At 40.6% G+C, this 22,620-nt stretch overlaps 2 protein-coding genes and 1 non-coding gene across 8 annotated transcripts in view; 1 reads left to right on the top strand and 2 right to left on the bottom strand.

Annotated features, from left to right (window-relative positions):
* LOC138630848 (nucleosome-remodeling factor subunit BPTF-like) overlaps positions 1–12,171 on the top strand; it is a 48,780-nt gene extending 36,609 nt beyond the window's left edge. For 5 of the 6 annotated variants that reach the window (XM_069715438.1, XM_069715434.1, XM_069715437.1 and 2 more), the window contains 7 exons: positions 1,360–1,585; positions 1,752–2,086; positions 2,711–2,884; positions 3,762–3,954; positions 4,477–4,561; positions 6,801–6,987; positions 9,761–12,171. In XM_069715438.1, coding sequence (XP_069571539.1) covers positions 1,360–1,585; positions 1,752–2,086; positions 2,711–2,884; positions 3,762–3,954; positions 4,477–4,561; positions 6,801–6,987; positions 9,761–9,797 — 1,237 coding nt within the window. In that variant the 3' untranslated portion in view covers positions 9,798–12,171. The other variant, XM_069715435.1, reaches the window with a different exon arrangement.
* A 2,689-nt stretch (positions 12,172–14,860) lies between these two features.
* Positions 14,861–20,597, bottom strand: LOC138630801 (UPF0450 protein C17orf58 homolog). Its single transcript, XM_069715372.1, has 5 exons — positions 20,510–20,597; positions 19,209–19,871; positions 18,148–18,234; positions 16,585–16,776; positions 14,861–16,044 (listed from the first exon to the last, which is right to left on the bottom strand). Exons 1-5 carry the CDS (start codon positions 20,580–20,582, stop codon positions 15,857–15,859), a joined length of 1,203 nt encoding a protein of 400 aa, XP_069571473.1. The 5' UTR covers positions 20,583–20,597; the 3' UTR covers positions 14,861–15,856.
* Positions 20,598–22,337: 1,740 nt separating this feature from the next.
* Positions 22,338–22,410, bottom strand: trnar-ccg (transfer RNA arginine (anticodon CCG)). Its single transcript has one exon. It is a non-coding gene; the product is annotated as a tRNA-Arg (tRNA).
* Positions 22,411–22,620: the final 210 nt, after the last annotated feature.

Raw genomic sequence — 22,620 nt, 5'->3', positions numbered from 1 at the left:
CCCAGCTCTCAGCTCCACTCCCCTGCCACTGAAGCACAAAGCTTTACACAAATAAACACTGGACAACTAAATAGACCTGTTAACATCTGTGAAACGCGTGGCCCAGTAACACAACTGGGGATGATGTGTCATAGCCACCTTTAGGAAGCGGTCATGTAACGTCCAGGATTTTTTTTTTTTTTTTAAAGGCTTTGTTGTTTAACTGAGCTTACCTGGTTTTATTTTCTTTTTCACATTTTACGTAATTGTTCACAGCTGAGAAAGGAAAGAAGTTCAGTATGAGTCAAACCTCGGATGTTGTAGTTACTCATTTCACAACTGAAACAGCAGAATGACTCACCGGTTTGTGTTGATGAGATAAATGCTCTCATTGTTCTTTGACTCATTTTTATTATTTGTGGAAAGTTAGATTTTTGTTTTGCAGTGACCAATAGACACGCAGGTTGTACTTTATGAAACATTGAATCATTGTTTGGATTAATACTCTGCTCCGGCCCACTGGTGTGTCATGGGATACATTTCTTCCTCTGTGACTTTGACTGTCAGAATTCTAGCTTAAGATATCTGATCATCTTTTTCCCTCCCAGACATTTTATCTTTCTCTTCTCTCTCAGCAGGACTATTATATGTGTTAAATGTTTTAAAAATACCTTTGAATGAGCAACAGCACTTTTTTTTTACATGGGCCTTTATTAAATTTGTTTGTGCTGTTTTATGAAATTTGTTTTTAGGAGACTAAAACTACCTTTTCCTGTTTTTTGGTGACTTTTCTCAAACATTGAGCTTCAGTTTGCTGAGTTGATATGTTTTTTTTTTTAATTGTGGAAATTTGCAACAACAAAAAAAACATGATGAGAAAGATAGTGATTTTTTTTTTAACTACTACTTTGGGGAAGTGTAAAGATTGTTTGCCTAATTCTCATCATAAGACCACATTTCCCATAAACCCTGTTGCTCCTAGTTTTGCATTTTTTTCCAGTCAACAGCCATGTGGTTTGTTTTGATGATGAGGAGAGGTTGAAGAGCCCTGTTGACTGTAAATTAGTTATTTTTGTTGACAAACTGAGTTTTGTTTGCAAAGACTTACTTTGTGCTGCAGTGATTTTAGCAGAACTTCTATTGAGAAACTTTACGACAGAGATATTTTGCAAAATTAGTAAGCTTCTGCAAATATTGTAATAAATTTGCTGAATTTGCATGAATTATTGTGACTGCAAGTGACTTCATGAGAGGACTGATATACAACACTTAACTGTGACAATATGCGCTTATGATGTGCTGTAACTAAACAAAGGTTATACAAATTTAACTCTGATTAATTCCTTTAATTAATCCCATCTTCTGTTGATGTCTGTTCAGGATGATTGTTTGCAACCAGGTGATGAAGTACATCCTAGACCGCATAGACAAGGATGAGAGGCAGGCGGCCAAGAGGAAGAAGAAGGAGGAGGTGGTAGAGGCAAAGAGGAGGTTGGCCAACGCTAGTAAGCTCTCCTCGCTCCTCTACCGACACAAAGAGAGCCTCAAGATGGAGATTCTGAAGAAACGGGCGCTTCTCGACAAGGAGCTGCAGCTGGAGGCCCAGGTATAAAGGAAGGGTGGAACATGAGAACATATAGGAATGCATACGTGTTTACACACTGGACTTACAGCCTTAAAGATAATCATGAAGAAACACCTTAATCCCTTCAAAACATTATTTAATGGCAGAATCTGACTCCCTATATTTGTCCTGGCATTATGTCCCTCAGGAGGAGCTAAAGAAGGACCTGCTGCGGATGCGGAGGGAGAAGGAGAAGGAGAGGGCTCAAGCTGCAGCCCATCAGGCAGCCAAGGCCGCCGCTGCCGCGGCAGCAGCTCACAACCAGCAACAGCAAACTCTGGCACACACGCATGGCATCACCTCTCAACACCACCTCACCACGACTGTCACCTCCTCACACAAGAGGAAACGGGAGGAGGAGAGGGAGATGCCAACGTCAGCCAAGTCCAAGAAGAAGAAAATGATCTCCACGACGAACACAAAGGACAGCAAGAAGGATACCAAGCTCTACTGCATCTGCAAGACGCCCTATGACGAGACCAAGTATGATAATAGTGAAAACGCTGTGTTACCAAGCATGGGTGCATTGAAGATGGCAGTAGGCACTCAAATTTAATTAAGCAATACTAAAAGTAAAAACAAAACAAAACACAAATGATCTAATGGCTCTAACTGACTAAAAGAACTTTGCCAGTATGGAGTCTATGGGGGTGATTTTAATGTATTATCTAATTAGCCTAATCCAATTCTTCAAATGTGTCAGAAACTGTCTCCACTCACTTTACATTGTGGTGTAAAGAGCTTGCATCCTCTGCAGGTTGTCAGTCCTTATCAAAGCACACAGTCACTTTGAATCGTTGCTGAAACCAGAGGTCAAAAGACATCATCTGACATGACCGATCTCACTTTCACAAGCCAGTTATAGTTTCCATTCTTCTATAGAGTTTGATCATCGGCAGGGTTTCAACCTGCAGACTCACTATTCATTCAAAAAACAACAAAAAAACATAAAAAATTCTTTAATGAGACCTGTCTTCCAGTAGTGGTCATACAAATTCTTTAAAAACCAAGATTAAGTTTGGTCAATCTATTTATGTACTGTAAACCAGTCGATGTCTACTTTGTGACAATAGCAGCAACGTCTCCGTGTCCCTGTTCTTCCTGAAGGTTCTATATCGGCTGCGATCTTTGCACCAACTGGTATCACGGAGACTGTGTGGGCATCACGGAGAAGGAGGCCAAGAAAATGGACGACTACATCTGTGTGGAGTGTAAACGGGGCCAGGAGGGCAGCACAGAGGAGCTGTACTGCATCTGTCAGACACCATATGACGAGTCACAGTAAGGAGTCTACTTTGTTGCATTGCAGTTAATCCAAAACATAAAAGATGCAATATGCAAGATTTAATTCCCATCTAGTAATACCGTCTTTGTACTTTAGGTAGCGATAGTGAGTCACTGTGGAGTCAAATGTGCATTTAGTCTGTCTTTTGGAGTTTTGGTAATTTGGTTGAATTTACATAATATTGCCCTGCATTTATTTAAGGTTCTTTTGAGCAGACTGGATGCTGCAGTGGCTCACAGTCGCCTCTTGAGGTGCGGAGTGGTATTACGAGACGGACAGGCTTGGGCTTGCAGGCTTGCATGATATATTTAGTAGATTTCTCCAACACAATACTTAAACGTCTCTGACAAAAAGGTTTTTTTCCACATTCTTTTGATAGTTTCAGTTAATTTTTGACCATTCTAAAACTAGAAATCATATTGCACCTTCAAGGTCTCTACATGGAATGATGTAGTTTATAGTTTTAATCAGTGAGTAGAAATATAACAAAGCCAACATTAGCAGAACTGTAACAATAGAAGGATGTCATCAAAAACACCCCAAAACAAATGTTTTGTGCTGTCAATATATTAAATGTGCATGTTACTAACATCGGGTAACAACACTGACAGAAGTAGCCAAGTACTTAAATAAAATATAGGTGCAAAATATCATCAGTTAATCTGATTATAAATCAACAGAAAACTGTATGACTGGAAATGAGAAACAGTCAATTATGTACTTCAACATCAGTACCTCTTCAGTTCTTCTATTAGCAAAGCTTGTTTTGATGAGTTAAGATTTAACCTAACTTACAAATCACCAGCCTGACCTCTGACCTTTTGAGAAACAATGAATAAACTACGAGTTTTTTTGTTTTTTTTATCCTGCCAGGTTTTACATCGGCTGTGATCGATGTCAGAACTGGTATCACGGTCGCTGTGTGGGAATCCTGCAGAGCGAAGCCAACCACATCGACGAATACGTGTGTCCGCAGTGTCAGTCGACAGAGGACGCCATGACGGTGTTCACGCCGCTCACTGACAAGGACTACGAAGGCCTGCGAAGGATCTTGCGCTCCTTGCAGGTGAACAGAAGCATAAAGTGTTGTAGTGGCGAATGGACTGTTGTAGTTTGGTAGGCAAGACACTTTATTCAATGGCACTACAATCCAGGATTATCATTTAACTTGCCTCTAAACAAGTCCACAAACACATTCATCAGTAGCTGGAGTAGCAGCAGCACCGTAGCAGTAGTTTTATTGTCAGTGATGTGAAGAAACACTAACACAGCTCCTTGCAGCCCCACTACAGTGTAAGAGCAGCAAACAAAAGTCCTCTGTGTCCGTCTTATCTGATGGGTTGGGCTCCCCTACTTGGACAGCTGCCTGGCCTCAGCGGGTTTTTTCTCGCTTCTCTTTCTTTTCTCTCTCTTCTCTTCCTCTGTCCAAATGTGTGTGAAAGAAAAAAGAGGGAGAACATCTGTGTTGATCCACCTGCTTTCAGTGTCATTTTCATAGTGCTGTTTGTTTTTCTTCAGTGGTTTCAGCTTTCTCAAGTGTCTTTATGTCCATTTTTTTTTTTTAATTTGGTCCCTCCCTCCTCTTCAGGCACATAAAATGGCGTGGCCATTCCTGGAGCCCGTGGATACAAACGATGCCCCGGACTACTACAGGGTTATCAAGGAACCAATGGGTGAGTGGTGAAAATCTTTCAACAACGTCCCTAAGTGAACAGTTCCCAGCCTCTGTTTCTTCTACATGACTTAAAAATTAGCCTCCAGTCCCCTTCAGGTCGGCAGCATGAGCCGTTTATGGGTTCTTCACACCATTGGTTGCCTGTATTTGTACACTTATTGACACATTTCTGCATTTGACAGCTCCCCTTTTTTTTTTCTAAATATTATCACTAACCCGCTTTAGAAGTCTGTTCCACTGTTATAAAAATAAAATGCATATTAACAAGTCAAATCTTGATACTATCATTAAGATCTAATGTACCATACAAATGTTCCATGTTCCAGCTCATTTACTAGAAATTGCATGTTGCAATTATTTTCTGCAACATAAATTTGATTTTTGAGGTTGATTAATGCACATTTCCTACTTTGGGTTTTATTCATGGTGGCCTTTATGTTATGTCAGCAGTTGCTGAAGGTTAGTCGAGTTAGGAAAAAGTACTTCTTCCTTTTTTCTTGTAAACTTGTCCCTTAAATCAGAAAAATCATTCCCTGATGACCTTGAATGTCAGGAAGCAAAGCGATCAAAGCTGCTTTGGCCCTCGTCATCGATTTCAGTGACATTTTGCAGGTGCAATTTTTTTTTTTATTTTGAGTAATGGTTCGAGTTATTTGATAAGGGAAATATGAAATATTTGAAGATTCAAGCTTCTAAAATGTAAGAATTTGTTGCTCTTCTGTCTTTTCTGTCATTGTTAAATGAATATTTTTGAATTTGGGAATGTATATTCTACAAACTTCACACAACTTGACAACGTCATTCTGGTCTTTTAGAAAATGTGATATGCAGTTTATTGTATGATATTGATGTTTATATCAAACAAAAAAACTAGTGGCTACTTTCACAAAATACAAGAAACTATTGAAGTCTGTAGAGTTCTGCAAAAATGTCAAACGTGTTTTGACGGCTTTGTTTGACCAACTTTAATGACAGCCGACATATAATGTTGCGCTGTGCAGCATTTTAAGGAGAAGAATATGAACATAAGATTATGACTTGAGTCAGAAGATAACCAATACTGTGAATCACTCAGACCGGCATTGGAAACGATCCCTGTTCAGAAGATAAAGTTGCCTCAGTGCTGCTGTTTTTATTTCATAATTGCTTCAGGCTTTGGAAGTAACACCCAGGCTCTATATCTTAAACATTAAAACACAGCCGCCAGCAGGCCGACAGGGAGGAAGCCCTCCAGCTCTGATCAAACCGGCCATGTAAATGGGGACTTGCGTCAACAGGGCCTTTTTGAACTTCCATACAAACAAACTGTTAATGAGCTGCTCCGGGTCCGCGGGGCTCCCTGTGGAAAGGGTCCGGCCCCACACTCGGCTCCTGTTGGCCTGGTCCTGGAAACTCTAGTCCTCCGGTCTGCCCTCCACCGCAAAAAAAAAAAAAAAAAAAAAAAAAAAAAGACCTTGTTGGGTTTTCAAAAAAACAAAAAGAGCTTTTGGCCGGTGTAGCTGCAGCCGTTAGTAGTTTTTGGAGGGTTTTGAGATGAAATCTAATGACGGAGAATAAGGAGGTCTTTGATATTGACCGTGAGGTTTGTTAGCCTCTGGCCAGCTGGGTGGGGGTTAAAGAGGTCAAGAGTCGGCGTGTTTGTTTAAAACGCAGCCCTGGGGATGCCGTGCAGAGCAAACCACCAGCAGCAGTAGATTATAAGAAGCCTCGGCTGTTGCCTGTAACTCATATCTCATTCATTATAAGTTTTCAACTTGATTTAACCTGGTTAGTAACACTGAAACGGAGGAGCAACCTCAGAGAAGTGAGAGCAGTGATCTTCACTTTAATAATTTTGCGTGGGCTTTTTTTTTTTTCTCACGATAATGACGCTCTCCTCAGGAATGACAATTCGGTCACATCTCAGTAACTGATCTGGAAGACTGAGTAGATCGAGGTTAACGCTGGCAGGGGTTTTGGATTTTTTCTGTCACATATAAAGTGATGCACTGTGCTCCCAGGAAACAAAATTGAATGTCTGTCAAGCGCGTACCACGAAAGCTGCAATTACTTTGAAGCAGCACGCTGATTTGTGGAACAAAGTCGATAAAAAAGAAGCCAGATTTTTATCCACTGCTTCTGCATGTGTGATGTTTTTCTCTGGCAAGAACCTAAATTTGAAGCTTCTTGATGCTTTCGTATTCCATACGGTACATACAGTCTTTGACCAAATGTATTTTGAAATCATCTTTTCTCAGACCTCTCCACCATGGAGGAGAGGTTACAGAAACGCGAGTACGTCAAGCTGACAGAGTTTGTAGCAGACATGACCAAAATCTTCGACAACTGCCGCTACTACAACCCCAGCGACTCGCCCTTCTACCAGTGTGCCGAGGTTCTGGAGAACTTCTTCGTCCAGAAGCTCAAAGGCTTCAAAGCCAGCAGGTAAGACGATGGTGATCAACAGTAAAAGTGATGAGGATAAGAAAAACAAAATGGCAGCAGCTTTGCTCTGGAAAAAAAAGGGAAACATTTTATTTTTGTATTTTTTGTATTTTTTTTATCAACCCTTACGAGTGAAGTGTCTTTTAGAACGATACAAAGCATCAGCAGCTTCTGCTGTTTAGCTGACTCTGACCTTTGACCTCCCAAGCAGATTGGTACACAGACTTTCTGCAGTGAGACCAATAAAATCGAACTTTTAAATACAAACATAAAAAAAGTTTATTGACTCTTCCTTCTCTTTGATTTTCTGGGTCATCACCATGTGTTTCTTCTAAGCTTTTAATCGCCTACTTTTTCTGGGTCGTGACTAAATGCTCACACTGTCTCCAGAACGGGTCTGTAAAACACTAACATTGTCAAAACACTACACATAAGATTTTAAGAGTCATGTTTGGTGTCATTTTAAAAGCCTGATTTGTTTGAGGTGTTGAATTAATTCATGGTTTGCTCCCAGTATGAGTTTTCAGTTACGCCCTCGTTCCATCTTGGTGGGATGTTCATTCTTCACACATTCAGGCTCCAGCCAGCTGATTTTTCCACCCATAACAAAATGTCTGCTTCAGCTTTCACTGTGTTAAAATGCTGGTGCATCGCCTGCTGTTATTTTGTGTTTCTAGTAATGCTAACACAATGAAAAGCCAAATTCACTCGATTTGACCCGATATGTTTTACCACACAAGAGATACGGGAACTCAACTCGGACTCAGTTCTGTTTCAGTTTCAGGTTTTGAGCTGGTGATGAACTCCACTGTCTGCTTGTGCCTGGTTGTGCCTCTGAATTCACCTCACTGCACTGCCTTCGCTGCATCATGTGATTGCTTTGAGTGGATGCACACTACAAGATGTTAGCAACAAGTTCATTTACATCAGTGGTTCCCAACTGCTCTCAACTCAGGACCCAGATTCTTCCTCCGTCATTTGGAGACCTGAATTTTTAAACCGTTCGAATTTATTTAACAGTAAAGTTGTCTAGTGATACACAATGCCTTCATGCACCGATAAAAACATGACGCATACAAAAAAAAAACTCATTAAATAAAAGGCAGACATGCTTTAAGACTATTTTAAACTGACAAAACTCGTCATGTTTCAAGAATCTAAATTAAAGTGTTTGAAATATGAAATAAAGAGCAGACTTATCTTGAATTAAGTAAATCAAACCAGATTTATCTAATCCTGAACCTGTTTACAAATGCTGAGAACTAACTACTGATGTTACGGAGTTAGTTTGGTCGTTATTGTCACAATAACACTGGCAGCAAACTGTTACTGCGTGCATGCTGCGTCATGGGGAACCTATGCCTTTCAAAATAAAAGCGCAGCGGCAGAAATTCTGTAGACTTCAAAATAAAAGTTTGACCTTTTTTTCCCCCCTCAAATTATTTTTCAAGCACTCATTCATTGTTACTCACTAGTTGAGAACCAATTATTTATATACATATATATATATATATATTGTTATTATGGTCTTTTAAATGGCTTTGCTGTGCTTCAATTTGGTTATTTAGTAATGAACCAGCTGAACATTTCATGGTGAGTTTTTCTGTTGGTGGTGAGATCTCAGCTTTATTATCTCAAAACATTGAGTTTTTATGAGCACCTCAGCTATAATGTTTAATTATTTGAGGTCTTGTGGTTTGCATCCAGCTTTATATGCCAACAATGGTGATGTACTCCACCTGCATGTATTGACACCATCCATTCTCTGTCTCTCTCTCTTGCAGATTGTGATGTCAAACTCCTGGGTGCTGAGGTCACTCTTAAAACAAACAAAACCTAATTTGTTATCCTGGATGTTGCTGTTTTTACTTGTTTAAAACAGCGTTAAAAACTTTGTAAGAAAGTGCATATATGACGCCACACATCAGGTGTGATCATTTTTTATTTTAAAAGCTAAAGGAAACAAACAAAAAAAAGTTTCTACTGTCTAGTAATGGCAGCCATGTTGGTAGCACAAAGCATTCAAGGGAAAATGTATTTTCTTACACTCTCGCAACAGATGACATTTTGTTTATATTTGAGTTGGATATAAGGCAAAATATTAAGTTTTGCTAAGCTTGTCATTCTCTTTGATGGGATTAAATTTTGGAAAAACAGATCGCTAATGATTTTGATTGTAAAATCAGACTTAAGTTTCACACACACATAATTTATCTTAATTTGATAGAACAGTTGTCTATTGTATTGGTCATAACATGCTGCAGCAGAACATTTTTACCTCATTTCTTAGCGGAGAATTTTAAACCAAGCATGCAACATTTATTAGGTTCTTTTTATTGGCTGTATCCATGTATAATATTATTTTATGTTCATACTATATCTTTTTGTGAAGGACTATTTTTATGTTCTAAAGGAAATAATGGTAGAAATTGTAAAGATAGAGTGGAGAAAAATCTAGTTTAGCTGTCCTATTCTAAATATGGCGAGCTTGGCGGTCTCCGCTTAAAAAAAAAAAAAAAAAAAAACAGTCCTTGTATATACATTGTTGGGTGGACATCACATCACACATTTCAATAGCATTTCACCAACATGGCTGCTTGGTCTATGTCAAAGTGTCTGACCCACTGGCATCCAATACATGTTTTTGTATTGTTTGTTATTTTGTATTTTCCCCCTAGTCATATTTTGTCATATTGTAAAGCTTTTAATAAAAAAAGAAAAACAAGAAGTTTTCCAACTGCTTTCCTCCTCCTCTCTTTGCCTGTCTCTGTAGGTCACATAACAACAAGCTACAGTCAGCAGCCTCTTAGCTCCCATCTAACAGCTGTCAAAAAGACAAGCCTTGTGGTTTCCCCTGAATGATTAAGGTACCCACGGTCCAAGTCAGGCTGCATCTGAACCCGAGTGGAGGACAGCCCTCCCCCACCCCCTCGCTCCCCCGACCCGTTGTCAAAGTGCCCACCCACCAACACTGGCGTTGCAGCGCTAAAGGGACAGAAGTGAATCGAAAAGCCCCTTTTCATCCAAAGTGTCAGTGGGACATAACGACAGAGAAGTCCCACCTTCAGACCAGACGCAGGGCGGCGGCAGCCTCATTACGTCCCAGCCAGCCTTTCCCGCCAGTGTAGCGCCTCGGTGGGAAGAAAGACGCAGACGGAGAAGCAGGACGCCAAGAGAAGAAGTTGATTAGTCAGGTGGTTGGATGTTCAGTTGCGGTCTAATCTCCTGGCAGCAGCAGACTCTCCCAAGTTCACTCTGTAGCTGATCACTAATTTGTTTTGTGTACCCTCTATAGCAAAGATTCAGCTTCTTGTTCTTCCCACTCTGAGGCCCTTACATTTCACATTTTCACGATACAAACATCCTATTCAAGGTCAGTCCCTGCTTCACATGGAAATGGCTGTAAATTTGCACGGTCACAATATCAAGAGATGTTTCCTATGAGGCTGAATATGCAAAACATGCAGGCTTCACATCCACCTTGGAGTTCATTTTTCTCTTATTTAAAGACTACATTACTGAAAGCAGCTCTTTAGTCGGAGAACACGTCACTACCCATCTGTCACCAGAAAAAAATAAACCCATCGAAACCAGTCAGCATTACAGACCCGCTTTATTCAGCCAGTGTTGGATGAATGCGCAGCATCACCTTCCATTCTTCACACAGTTAGATCACAGTATTTGGATTATACCCTCAGGTGTGTAGCCCTGCATGAAGCATGAACCAGCCTCATTAAACATCGATTTCAAACCTGTCTGTGATGGGCACATCTCGCTGTACATTCCCTCTCAAACCTGATGCTGATGGACTTCTGAAAAATAGTTGAGATTAGTTTTTCCTTCAGAGAGTCAACAGCACTCCACTTGCTTTCATGTGAATTTCCAGAGGGAAACACCCAGGACGGGACAGGACATCCCACCCACTGCATCCTGCCCATCTTTTGACCTTTCAAAATCTGGTGTTCCTCTGAAACGCGAGTGAAAACTCTCAGCTGGTTCCAAGTTGATCATTTGAAGGAGGTAAAGGGCCAGAGGCGAGCAGAGGGGAGTGTTAGACCTTCAGGGAAGGTGAAACTTGTACAAGGCTGAACTAGAAGTCCTGTACCTCCCTCCATCCCATTAAAGATCTGTGTCTGTTTCTGTCAGTGGCTGAGTCTGTAAGTCTCTCTCCCCTTATCTTTCAGCCACTTCTTCCAGCACATTTCATTGAGGTTGACAGGTTGGCTCACATACGTCTCTCAACTCCCCCTCAAAGCATGGTTAAGTAATTGGATAATGGACTTTTCCACTCAGCATCAACTCAGTTATGTTGCGGTCTGCGGCAGTATGTCTGGGAGTAAAGTTTGAGCGGGGACCGGGGAGCGTTTGTACCGCGGGGTTTGTATGAAAATTTTATAGCTGCATTTTTAGCATATCTGGGAACATTTTTGTAATTTGTGATTAGCAGTTTTGTAGAAGGGAAGCAGCTATAAGACACAGAGTTGTCTTTATGTGTTAAAACAGTCAACAAATAAGGCAAACATTTCAGTTTTAATCCCAAAGTTTTTACAGTTTTGTGTAAAAAAAAAAAAACTAAAAAAAAAAGAAGCAGAGCTGAGAGATAATGGAGCTTCTGTCCTCTTCTCTGTGTTTGTATGTCTTTCACACAAATGTCTGTCACTTTGTAATCTGATGATGTGCTTTATCCACTGTTTGTAATCTCTATTGTATATTTCTGCTGTCCAAATATGTAGAGATGGAACATTTTTAGAGCAGTAGAAACTTTTATTTTTCACTATTTGAACCAGCAACTAAGCCCCCCTGTATATTTTACCTGTCTATTTTTTCTCCTTAATTGAAGTGAACTCTACATTTAGGTGAAATTGCTCTTTATATTAAAAGTGCTGCATATTGTGAGCATAAAGGTTTTTGAGCGGGGTAGAGTGACACAGTAACTCTTGTACAGTTGTTTTTTTTGTAAGAAACCAACCAGTTCAGCATAACTTCTATATTGACATTGCATTTCTTGTATTATTTATTCATATCAATGAAAACTTCTCAGTTTTTTGAGTAATGTTGAAGAAACGTAACTGCAGATTAAAAGTACTCTATGTTTTTAACAGATTGTGACTACTCTGAAGAAATTCTCTTTTGTACTTGATAGGACATTTCATCCTAGATAATAAAGTAATGTTTTTGACACCAGTTTTTAAATGGTGTCTTCTGTTATTGTCTTTGGTCTTTAAGTTCTCTTAAAGGCAGTTTCTTGAGGTATCCATTATAGAATAAGTCACAAAATTCTTCACAATGAAAATACATGTATGTATGGGACCAGATATGAAATGTATGCTTGCAGGGACTTAAAAACATAATTAGAAAAAAGTCAAGATTATGCAAAGGCAACTTTCTAAAAGTGTCACAGCATCCATAAAGAGACCGACTGGTAAGGTGGAGCTGCTCTAGATGTTTAATAGGCAGCTGTGAGATCCTGCAGCTCTAAAAGGCATCACAAGAATTTAAAATTTAATTCTGAAGTTGAAGGGACGCCAGTGTAAAATAATCAAGATCAGTGTCAGGAGCCCTGTTTTATGATCTGGTCATAAGCTTTAACAGCAGTATTTTGAACTTGCAAACAGTCCAGATATGTTTTGGTTAAGAGGGAACTGTCGAGACCCGAGTGTGAGGGTAATCTCCATTTCAGCTGGGGAGAAAATTGGCTGGAGTTTAGCAACACTCCGCAGCTGGGGAAAAAAAAAGGAATGAATCAAGCACTTTACATGGTGGTCAGGAGTCAGTAGCTCAGATCTCAGAGGAAAGAGAAATGAGCCCTTTCATTACCTGGTTACCGGCTGGTTCAGGAAGAAAGAAATACTTTTGTACAACATTATCAGCCATCCATTTTCTCAAACTAAAACTGGACAATTTAGCTACTGTACAGAACTTTAATGAGATATATAATTGAGTGTCATCTGCATAGAATGATGGTCGATGCCTGGAACTTATTGTGTGGCTTTCCTGTGACTTTGCAGTGAAGACGCTGACCATGAACGGCGACATCCCCAAACTGAGAGGAACCTCTGTTGCATCTCTCGCTCTTTCCCTTATTTCTTGTCATCTCTACTTCTGCCTCTTAAAAAAAGACCCCAAATGCACCCAAATTCCGATGAACCATAACATGAACTAATCAGCTGCTCAAAGGGAAGCCTACACAAAGCAAACAGACTCGGACCCAGGACAGAACCTCGCAGCACACCACGGTACAGATTAAACGACTTCTTGCTAATATCACTTTGCACATATTTGCGTATATTTGCATATATTTCGATATAACATATGACCAGCGGTTTTAGCTGTACTCCCAGCTGTACTCCAAGTCTGTAGAAAGACTTATATATTACTATAAAATGTGGCCACTAATACAAACAGTGCAGAGTAGAGTGATAGAAACGGAGCTGTCCACAGCGGCCCACAGCTGATTGTTGCTCTGAGGCCCCTCAGTAAATGAATCTGGCCCTAAACAGCAAGTTCAACCTTCAGCTTAACTTGTCAATTATCTGCAGGTTTAAGGGAAAGGTGAGGGACAAGGTCATGACCCCTGTAAAAAAGAAAAATACAACTATTCCTGTGATTAAATGACCATCATGACATGAGGCCACCTCCAGCTTTTGATCTTTTACTCTCCTCTCACACCCTTCTGCTCGACCTCCATCTCTTTAACTCCCCACTCAAACCACTAAATGGATCCAGAGACTCGCGTGGATGCTGGAAGCACCGCATGACCACAAGCCCGGAGTCGTTTGGGGGCTATCACACAGGAAGCAACTCTGAGACATTCCCACCTACCCCACCCTCTCTCCTCCCCTCCCTCCTTTCTCTCCCTCCTCCTCCTCCTTTACATCCTCTGCGATGAGGAATGTCCTCCCGCTGCGATAGTAGCCACAATGTGGAGCAGGCTCCTGTTTCCTGCCCGCCTGCATCTGTTCCCTCCAGCGCTGATCCCAGATAGAGGCTTCATCGAGCCTGGGAACCGACCTGAGCTGACAGACATGCGGAGGGGGAGACAGGCTCAGCCCCGCCTGCCGCAACATCCAAGTTCCCAAGTCAGTCTCTCTTCCTGGAGGCAAGACCGAGACCATGGCTGTTAAACTCTAATTAGAGTGTCTTACTTTGGGGACTTCTTCTCATGCAGCCACTGGGAATGAGAATGAGGATCAGTGTCTCAGTCTGTGGGTAGATGTATGCGATTGCGTGAGTGAAGGGGTTGGTTTAAAGATAAATAAATTCCTCACAGGGCCGTTGAGTACAAAACAAATACACATTTTTATTGAGTTTAGTAAAGCAAAGTAGGCGTTCAGTGCAAATCATTTCCCTTTCATAAGAAGCATGAGCTCAGGGTCGTTCTACAATCAAGCCGGGGATTTTTGATTAAATAAGAAGCAATCCCTTTAGAAAGACAGAGCCAACTCCCCCTCTACCGCTTCAATTCCCTCCCTGTGTCATTTTACATAAACTCCTATATTCCTCCTCCATCTTGCCCCCCAACTCCCTTTTCCTCTGATCCTGCCTTCATACTTTAAATACCCTGTTTCAGCAACGGCCTTCCCAGAGGAGTATGTTTTTGTGTAAGCAACAAAACAAGAGGCATCCAAAGAGGGAGCTGTGACGGAGGCACTTCTGTGAGTCGTGTCTCCAGGTGTGTGAAGGATCAGATTCCTGCGATTAGATTTATGGCTTAGACCCAACAAAACCACACCTCCTCCTCATTCAGCAAGGCCCCTTTTGATGTCCCAGTCTACTCAGGCAGGCATTTCATCATGGACAGATAATTAAAGTTAAAAAAAAAATAAGCCTTTCCTCTGCCCTCTCTGTCTCTTCTCCCCCCCACCCTCCTCTTCCTCCTTCACTGTGCTGTGTTTCAACTTTTTCAGGCCCTTAATTTACTTAATTTACTTAATGTTTCTTAATTTAACAGCGTATTTCCTGCTTACCAATATCACCCAGTGACATCATGCACTAGCCTGGGTGTTACTAAGCAATAACAATCAGTGCAATACAATATTTTGCATTCATATTGCTTTGGAAGCATCAATGACAAATTAAAATAGGATTTATAAATGTTGGATTTACAGAATGATATCCAAGGTTCTAAGTTATTAAATCGACAAGGAAACTGTGATAAAAAACAGAAAAACTATAATTTCTGGAAACTTTTGGGAAACTTCTATATCTTGCTTAAATGTGTCTATTTGGATCTAGATTTCAAGAGTTAAATATGGACGCATGTGTTAAACATTTGCTCCGAGTACCAACTATGCCAGTGACAAAAACAGTGAGCCAAAGATCCTCCATGAAATGTGTGTTCATGTGTGTGATTGGATAAAGAGACAAAATGTGACTCTTTCTCAAGACAAAATATTATATATTGTTTTTCTAAACTAATTCCCTGCTAAATGGAAAAATGTGGGCTTTAAAGCTAAACTTCCCCCTTAAAGTAAGCCAGTTTGACACCTTAATAATTTAGGGACTTCATGAACCAGCCATGAATGAATGAGGAGTTTGAGTGGAGTTGCTGCTTTGAGAAAATAACTGTGCTAATGGGACAACCTCGTTTGGTGCCCCAAATGTTACAAAAATTGTATTTTAATTGAAGCTGCTTGTGTTTTCTTTCAAAGAGACCACAAGGCAGGACTGAGAATTTAACAAATTAGTTAAAAAGATGAGCCAATATCATGATACATCGTAACAGTCCATATTAAAGTAAATCCATGCCTTCCGAAACACGTCTTCTTCTGTCTTGCGCAATACTGAAGGGTTAGTTAAGATCAGTTTGTGTCAGCTGCAATGTCTAATGTCTTCCCCTGCAGTAGGGGGCGATAGTCTTATCTCCAGTTCACCTGCATTTGGAACGGGTGGCCTCCAGAGCTTTCTGGTGTCTCCGTTTGTTAAACCTCTTGACGTAGTTGTTGCTTCGCAGGAGGCCGTCGCCGGGCTTCAGTTTACTGCCCAGCAGGTTCAAGAGGTCATTGGGAAGGTGGCGCCTTCGGTGGTAGAGCTGACCCATTATAATGTATCTGGTTCCTGGGAACAAACAGAGGGAGTGTTGGAGTGACTGGAAAAAAAAAAAAGTCAAACAAATTCCACGTTTGCACTAAGCAGCTGGTTGTTACTGCTTCTGCTGATCTCAGGAAAATGGAATTCCCACATCCCACAAAGGAATACTTTGGTGTAAACGTGTCATACAGTTCTTCATTTATGGGTCTTAATGATTGCATTTATGTAGAATATCAATTATCAAACTCTACATGTCCCTTAATTTCTAAGTTAAATCTTAAACCTGATCTCTTGATCATCCATGATCAAGTCCAGATAAATAAAAAATACTGGAAATATGAGCATGTATCAAACAATACTACTTCTTTTTATCATTTAAATAGCTACATAATTTAACCCATAAAACAGACACGTTATTATAAGTATATAGTAGTTATTACAAGCTGTAAGAGGTCAACCTGCACAGCAATGCTTTGCTGGTATTGAGGCACTTTTATTCTTTCACTAAATCAGAGTTTCTCTGCCAGTTTAAAGGCAGATCTTTTGTCTTACTCCGTTGTAACTCACCAAGTTTGATATCAGGGCAGGGCTTGCTGCACTTGTAGGTATCCAAGACCAAAAGGCGAACTTTGAAAAAAAAGCTGTCTGGGGTCACATAGAGACGACTCATCTTGTAGAAGCCATCACTGCTGACCATCAGTGTAATGAGCCGTATACCTTTGCGCAACACATCAATGTCATGGACAATCCCGTTGACAGCTGTTTCAGAAGGACAGAAAAACATGGTCAAATGCCACAATATCAGAAATTCATACCACTCTGACTTAACCTTTAAAGTTAATTTAAAACTTTAGATTGCTAAGAGATGGCCGACCTTTTTCAAATCTGTGCAGCTGGTTAGCATCGCTTAGCAAAAACAGGAGGCAATGGCACCACACACCAGCACATCTAAAAGTCACTATTTGTTAAATTTGATCTTGTTTGTCTAGTCTGAGGTTAAGTGAAAGAATGACACTGGTTTTACAGGGTTTATGCACCTGTACCTATGAACAGAGCCAGGCGGTTTCCCCTTGTTTCCAGTCTTTATACCGGGTGCATATTTATGTTTCCAGGGTCCCAGCTTCCCAATAACTTATGTTCCCCAGTTCAACCCTAACCCAGAATAATTTAGGTCATATTATCATAATAAAGAGTTGGAGACATCTTTTTCAGCTTCCCATTGTGTGCTACATAGAGCTGGAGAACATCAGACCTTGGGAATATAGGCCTTTGGGGACTTGGGACCTGTGGAACAAAGTACCATGGGAATTTAGGAACTTGGGACCATAACTTGGGACCACAAGACATTGGGAACATAGAACCCTGGGGACTTAAACCCTCTGGAACATAGGCCCTTGGTAACTTTGGACCCTGCAAACTTAAACCCTTGGAAACATAGGTTTTTGGGAACATATGACCCTGGGAACTTAAACCCCTGAGAACAAAGGACCATGGGAACTTAGGACCTTAGGAAGATACCTGAGAACCATAGGACCTTACAACTTGGGGCCCTACAGGGAAAATAGGACCCTGGGAACTTAAATCCTTGGGAACACGGACCTCGGAAACATAGGACCTTGAGAACATTGGACCCTGGGAACTATAGAACCGTTGGGAACATAGAACTCTGAGAACCTACTTTGGGAACTTGGGGCCCGCGGCAAAGTCTGGCTTTGGGAACGTAGGACCTTGGGAACATAGGACATGGGGTAATATAGAACACTTTGGAACAAGGCCCTTGTAACATAGGATTCTGAGAACACACCTTGGGAACACACGACCTTGAGAACATAAGCCCCATTTTGAGAGGACCATTTTGTCAACATGTGGTTTTAGAAGTAAACTACCGCTTATGGTCTCATAATTCATGTTAAGCTGCCACGGCTTTAAACACGAGTTTATTATTATAAAAACTTTAAAACAGTAGATAGTCATCAACTTGTGAACTACCACATACATAAGTGAGTTTACAGACACAACTACATGCACCAATAGGTACCAGTGGAGTTTACGTTGACTGCTTAAGCTTTTGCAGCATTTCACTTTTGTTTGTCTACCTTTGACAAAGCCTGCCTCACATTGGTTACATACCAAACTCGCTGTAGCAGTAATAGTCTCTCTCCTCCTTTTCTTTTCTGCACTCGCTCATGCAGAAGGCGTCATGCGTGAAGTCGGACTCTGCGGAGAACAAGAACAGCGCAAGATATAGAGATGAGAAAAAGAGATAGTGACTGTCTGTCATCCATGACTCTCATTCCCGTGTCATCAGAAAGAACAAGTTTGTCATTATAAAACCCAGCAGGGGACTGAAGGAGATAGTGTGACAGGGGATCAAACCGGTCTTACATTTTCTGTTTTAATTGCAAAATCAGAACCTTCTCACTTGCTTTGCATTAGTTTTGTTATAACCTCCCAAAAGGATCGCACATAAAGGGACCCAGTGACAGCCAGGTTATGGCTACCAGAGGAAATGTATAAACCATCATTGTCACTACAACCGCTGTGAACTGTGTATAATCATGATATTACTGTTATTTCCACTTAAGTAGCAACAAATCCAACTGTTAAAAGTATTATAGGGGGCATTGCTAGTCACTAGTATAGACAGGAGACAGTATGTTGACATGATGCTACAAAGATCCCCTGCAGAAACAAGGGACAACATAATCACATGGTCAACAAGTTAAACCTTTATAGGCCCCCAGGATGCACTAGCAAGTAAAGTTGGCTTTCCCCTCATTTTTCCCCTCTTTTTGTTTAAGTTATATATTTTGGGATATCATTTTTTTTAAATTCCAGGTTTATACTTTTTGTCCTCCTGACACTTTTGTTTAACGTCACAGGAATTATATTTCATATTAGACCATCCAAATGCAGCATTTTCATTCTGTAACCTAATGCAAAAAATGTTGGTTTATGTGTCACTGTGATGACGTCATATAGCATTTTATAGGTCAGAAAGTACAGATTATAGCTGGTAATGAATATTGAAGCATCAAAGTGTTGTCCAGGTGGCTAAAGTCTTACATAAATTTAATTATTTTCAATATAATCCCAAAGGGAAGTAACGTCAAAGATATAGACACCTCAGTAATAATAATATAGCCTACAGGTCAGACTTCAAGGTCAAAAAACATCAAACTCTCCCGTACCTCTCCTCAGGACGTCGAACTGGTAGAGCAGGCTGGATGAGCGCCGGTTGAAGAGGACCGGCGGGCGGCTGTTGTTCCGGGTCGCCGCACCGATACCAGACTGATAGAGACTGGACTTCCCTGGCCGGTTCTCCTCCGGGTCCAGGCGTCGGTTGGGGGGATCTCTGCGCGGAGAAGCGGCCGTCTGTGGCGGCTGAGCAGGCGGCTGTGTGTGGGGAGGAGGTCTGGGTCTGGAGTTGGGGTGTCCCTCCGGCTCGGTGTGCTGGGGCGGACTGATGTTGGACTGGGTGTCCTGGGTGGTTCTCGGCACCGTGCGGTTCGCGGCGGCACTTGCAGCTCCCATCGGCTGGGTTTTGGGAAGCAGACCGACAGTTTCTCCTCGGATTTTGTCGCTGTTGTGCTCCAGCAGACGGTCGCTCTTGGGGCCCTTTTTGCTCTTGTTGTGGGGACTGTGGTGGCGAGGGATGGGGGCCAGGTCGCTGTGCTTCGGCCACACAGCAGAGGGAAGAGGATGCAGGATAAATTTGGACTCGGTTATCTTGCTGTTTTTCTCCAGGAGCTCGTTGATGGGCAGTGAGGGCTCTTTGACCATCAGCCTGCTCTGGTTGCTCAAAAATGGATCCACAAAGCTGCTCTGACCCTTTTCTATCAGGGTGTACAGCTCTGCAGTGGAGACAAAGGCTGCACTTTAACAACACAATTTCATACAGTACTAGCTCTAGAGAGGGCTTCAACAATGAATTCATTTAATTTAGGCTACATAACCTAGACCATCTTTGACTCTGAATATTTGATGCTTTAGGATCTTGCTTCAATAAAATATAAACGTTTTTGATAGGTCTTAAAGTGGGTTTATTTCAGTAATTTTAATTAGGAGAACTATATTTTACAGCTACAATAATATGCTATATTGTATATCAAAAGTATAATATAAAGTAAACTGTTAGTCTGCATTTAATCTAAATTACACAAATGTTTTGGCATTTAATATTTTCCACATGCAGACAAAATAAATTACAATAACAGATAATTTGAATTTTTTTTTGCAGCGTGTTCATACATAGTTTGGACATTAGACATAATGACACTAATCTAATGGATAGTTGCATTCAAAGCAACAGATCACTGTGTCCAGTAGTAAATAATAAACTATTACATTGGAGAATGCTAAAGGTTTATAGTATTTATAATCCTTACTTAAAAAAGCAGCAATTAACAAGTGGTCATAGAAGTATAGGAAAACTTAAAATGTCAACACAAATCCTCTGTTTTCTGAGTGATTAAAAATATATTCTACTCACCATTAACAACATGCTCCTCGGTGTTGTAAAGTGGAATCACTAGGAACAAGAAGATCAGAGTAATCCCTGTCATACTGGACGCTCGGTATGGACACACTTCTCTGCTGCACAGTTGGGATTCCTAGGATTTTTATAGGACCGCTCAGAAAAGAGATGGGCTGGGATGGAAAGGGAGGTGGTGGGACGTCCCATACGCAGAACTAAACACTTCAACGTGACACTCCTTTCATTCATCCGTGGATTATAAATAAGACCACATTGTCGTTTGCATTCATGTGAGGGAAAACGTGGCTCCGTGCCTTCATATTATCTATTTTATACAGATTTTATTTAAAGCTTACCCACCTTTTTACCTCTATTATCTGGTGTCTGGTTGAATGTTGAATATTTTCTGTAGGTTATCAATGATTGCCTTGCTTGGCTTTTTTTTTAATTTTAAAAAGCTAAGTGATTAAGTAATAAGTCATAAAATACATAGCACATAGGAGCAGTTGCTAATGAGCTTTTTTTCCCCCTTGAGTGTGTACAACGTTGACCTGACTGTATTTAAAAACACGAGTCTCTGCTGCCCTCTGATGGTCAGAGAGAGAAACTGCAGAGACTTTATAGTAAAGTTTCCGGTAAATACTTTCAAAATAAATGACCAACATGAACAAATAAAACAAACCAAAATATGTGATACTAATTACATCATTAATAATGATGTATGCTTGTTTAGTGTTATAGCATAAAGATTCCTGTTTGTCTGTAAATTACTTTTATACTGTGCATTAGAGTGCTGAGTTGAGATGGTTTGCCAAAGTGCGTTTACATCGTGGGTCTTCAATCGCTCTCCTGTTGTCAAGGAGGAGAATTGCGGCACATTGGTAAATCCAGTGCAGATATGATAAAAAATTTAGACTTCTTCTGAGCACCAATAAACATGAAATCACTCACTAATTTCCTCTGGAGTGGTCGGGTTTTTATTCCATATTGCAAAAACAATAACAAATTGTAGGACCGTAAGCTAACAGCCTTGTAAAATATGACTGCATCATTCACGAAGAATAGTGTCAAATGGTGAAGATATATAGAGGAAAGAAAATATATTTTTGCACTGATTGAATTTGATGTTTTGGTTTGTTCCATTTTAATGGTATGCTGCAGTTCCCTATGTGACCACAGGAGGGCAATGAATACTTAAATATTGTTTTAAATACTTTGACTTCGAATGAATACTTTATAAGGCATGAGGTAACGAATTTCTTCTCTCTTCACTGGACATGCCTTCAAACAGGAATGCAGCTGAAGTTTACCTGCTGCAACTGTGCTTTTTATTTATTTATTTTTTAATTGAAAGATTTGAAGATTTTGCACCACATTTAATTCACCATTTCCCTTATATATTTCCCCCTTTTTTCTTTTTACATTTAAAAAAAATTTTTTCAACAACAGGCATGAAGCAAAACAGGAAAAGCATTAAAAAAAACTTAATTGCATAAGATATAATAACTTTTCAGTGAGACATTTTGATTTATTGTACTCCATATGACCATTAAAGTTACACGTTTGTGGTTGCTCTTAAGAATATGGGTTTTGATATAGAAGAAAAACCGTGTTTCTTTACTTATTTTGACCTTCGCTTGTAATGATCGCTCAAGCCAAAATTATAAATAATACACCCGTGCTGCTCTGGGTAATAGTATTTAAATATATTGATAATATAGTTGGAACTATTGCCGCTCAATGGGAAAGGTTGAACGGTGAAAGGAGGTGCAAAGCATGAAGACGTTATACATTTTATTCACTGTAGTGACTTGGCCCGAAGCCCTGAAAAGGAAGCTAAATGCGACCCAGATGGGACTCGAACCCACAATCCCCAGCTCCGGAGGCTGATGCCTTATCCATTAGGCCACTGGGTCGTTACGTCGCATTCCTTGGAAAACATGCTATATGCAGTTAAGAGATAGTGTGTAAACAGACACTTGGACATGGATTTCTGTCGATGATTAATTGGACGTTCAGTATAGCATATAAATAGTTACCCGCGGTACAATGGGGACGCCAGACAAAGCAGTAGTAGTCCTCCATGGCATTCAGCCTGCGCGCAATGTAGCCACTTTATCTCGCGA

Source organism: Brachyistius frenatus, unplaced genomic scaffold (genome assembly GCF_029030835.1).
Source record: "Brachyistius frenatus isolate BFR_SWC_R1_liver_20210118 unplaced genomic scaffold, ASM2903083v1 Contig_142, whole genome shotgun sequence".
NCBI classification, from domain to species: Eukaryota; Metazoa; Chordata; class Actinopteri; family Embiotocidae; genus Brachyistius; species Brachyistius frenatus.
The sequence above is the reverse complement of the archived record's forward strand: the minus strand, read 5'-3'. Positions and strand labels throughout refer to the sequence as shown.

Coding starts and splice junctions, on each gene's coding strand:
- LOC138630801 (XM_069715372.1), bottom strand. CDS start 20,582: ATGACAGGGATTACTCTGATCTTCTTGTTCCTAGTGATTCCACTTTAC. Junction 19,872..20,509: donor CGAGGAGCATGTTGTTAATG/GTGAGTAGAATA, acceptor TCTCCACTGCAG/AGCTGTACACCCTGATAGAA. Junction 18,235..19,208: donor GTTCGACGTCCTGAGGAGAG/GTACGGGAGAGT, acceptor TGTTCTCCGCAG/AGTCCGACTTCACGCATGAC.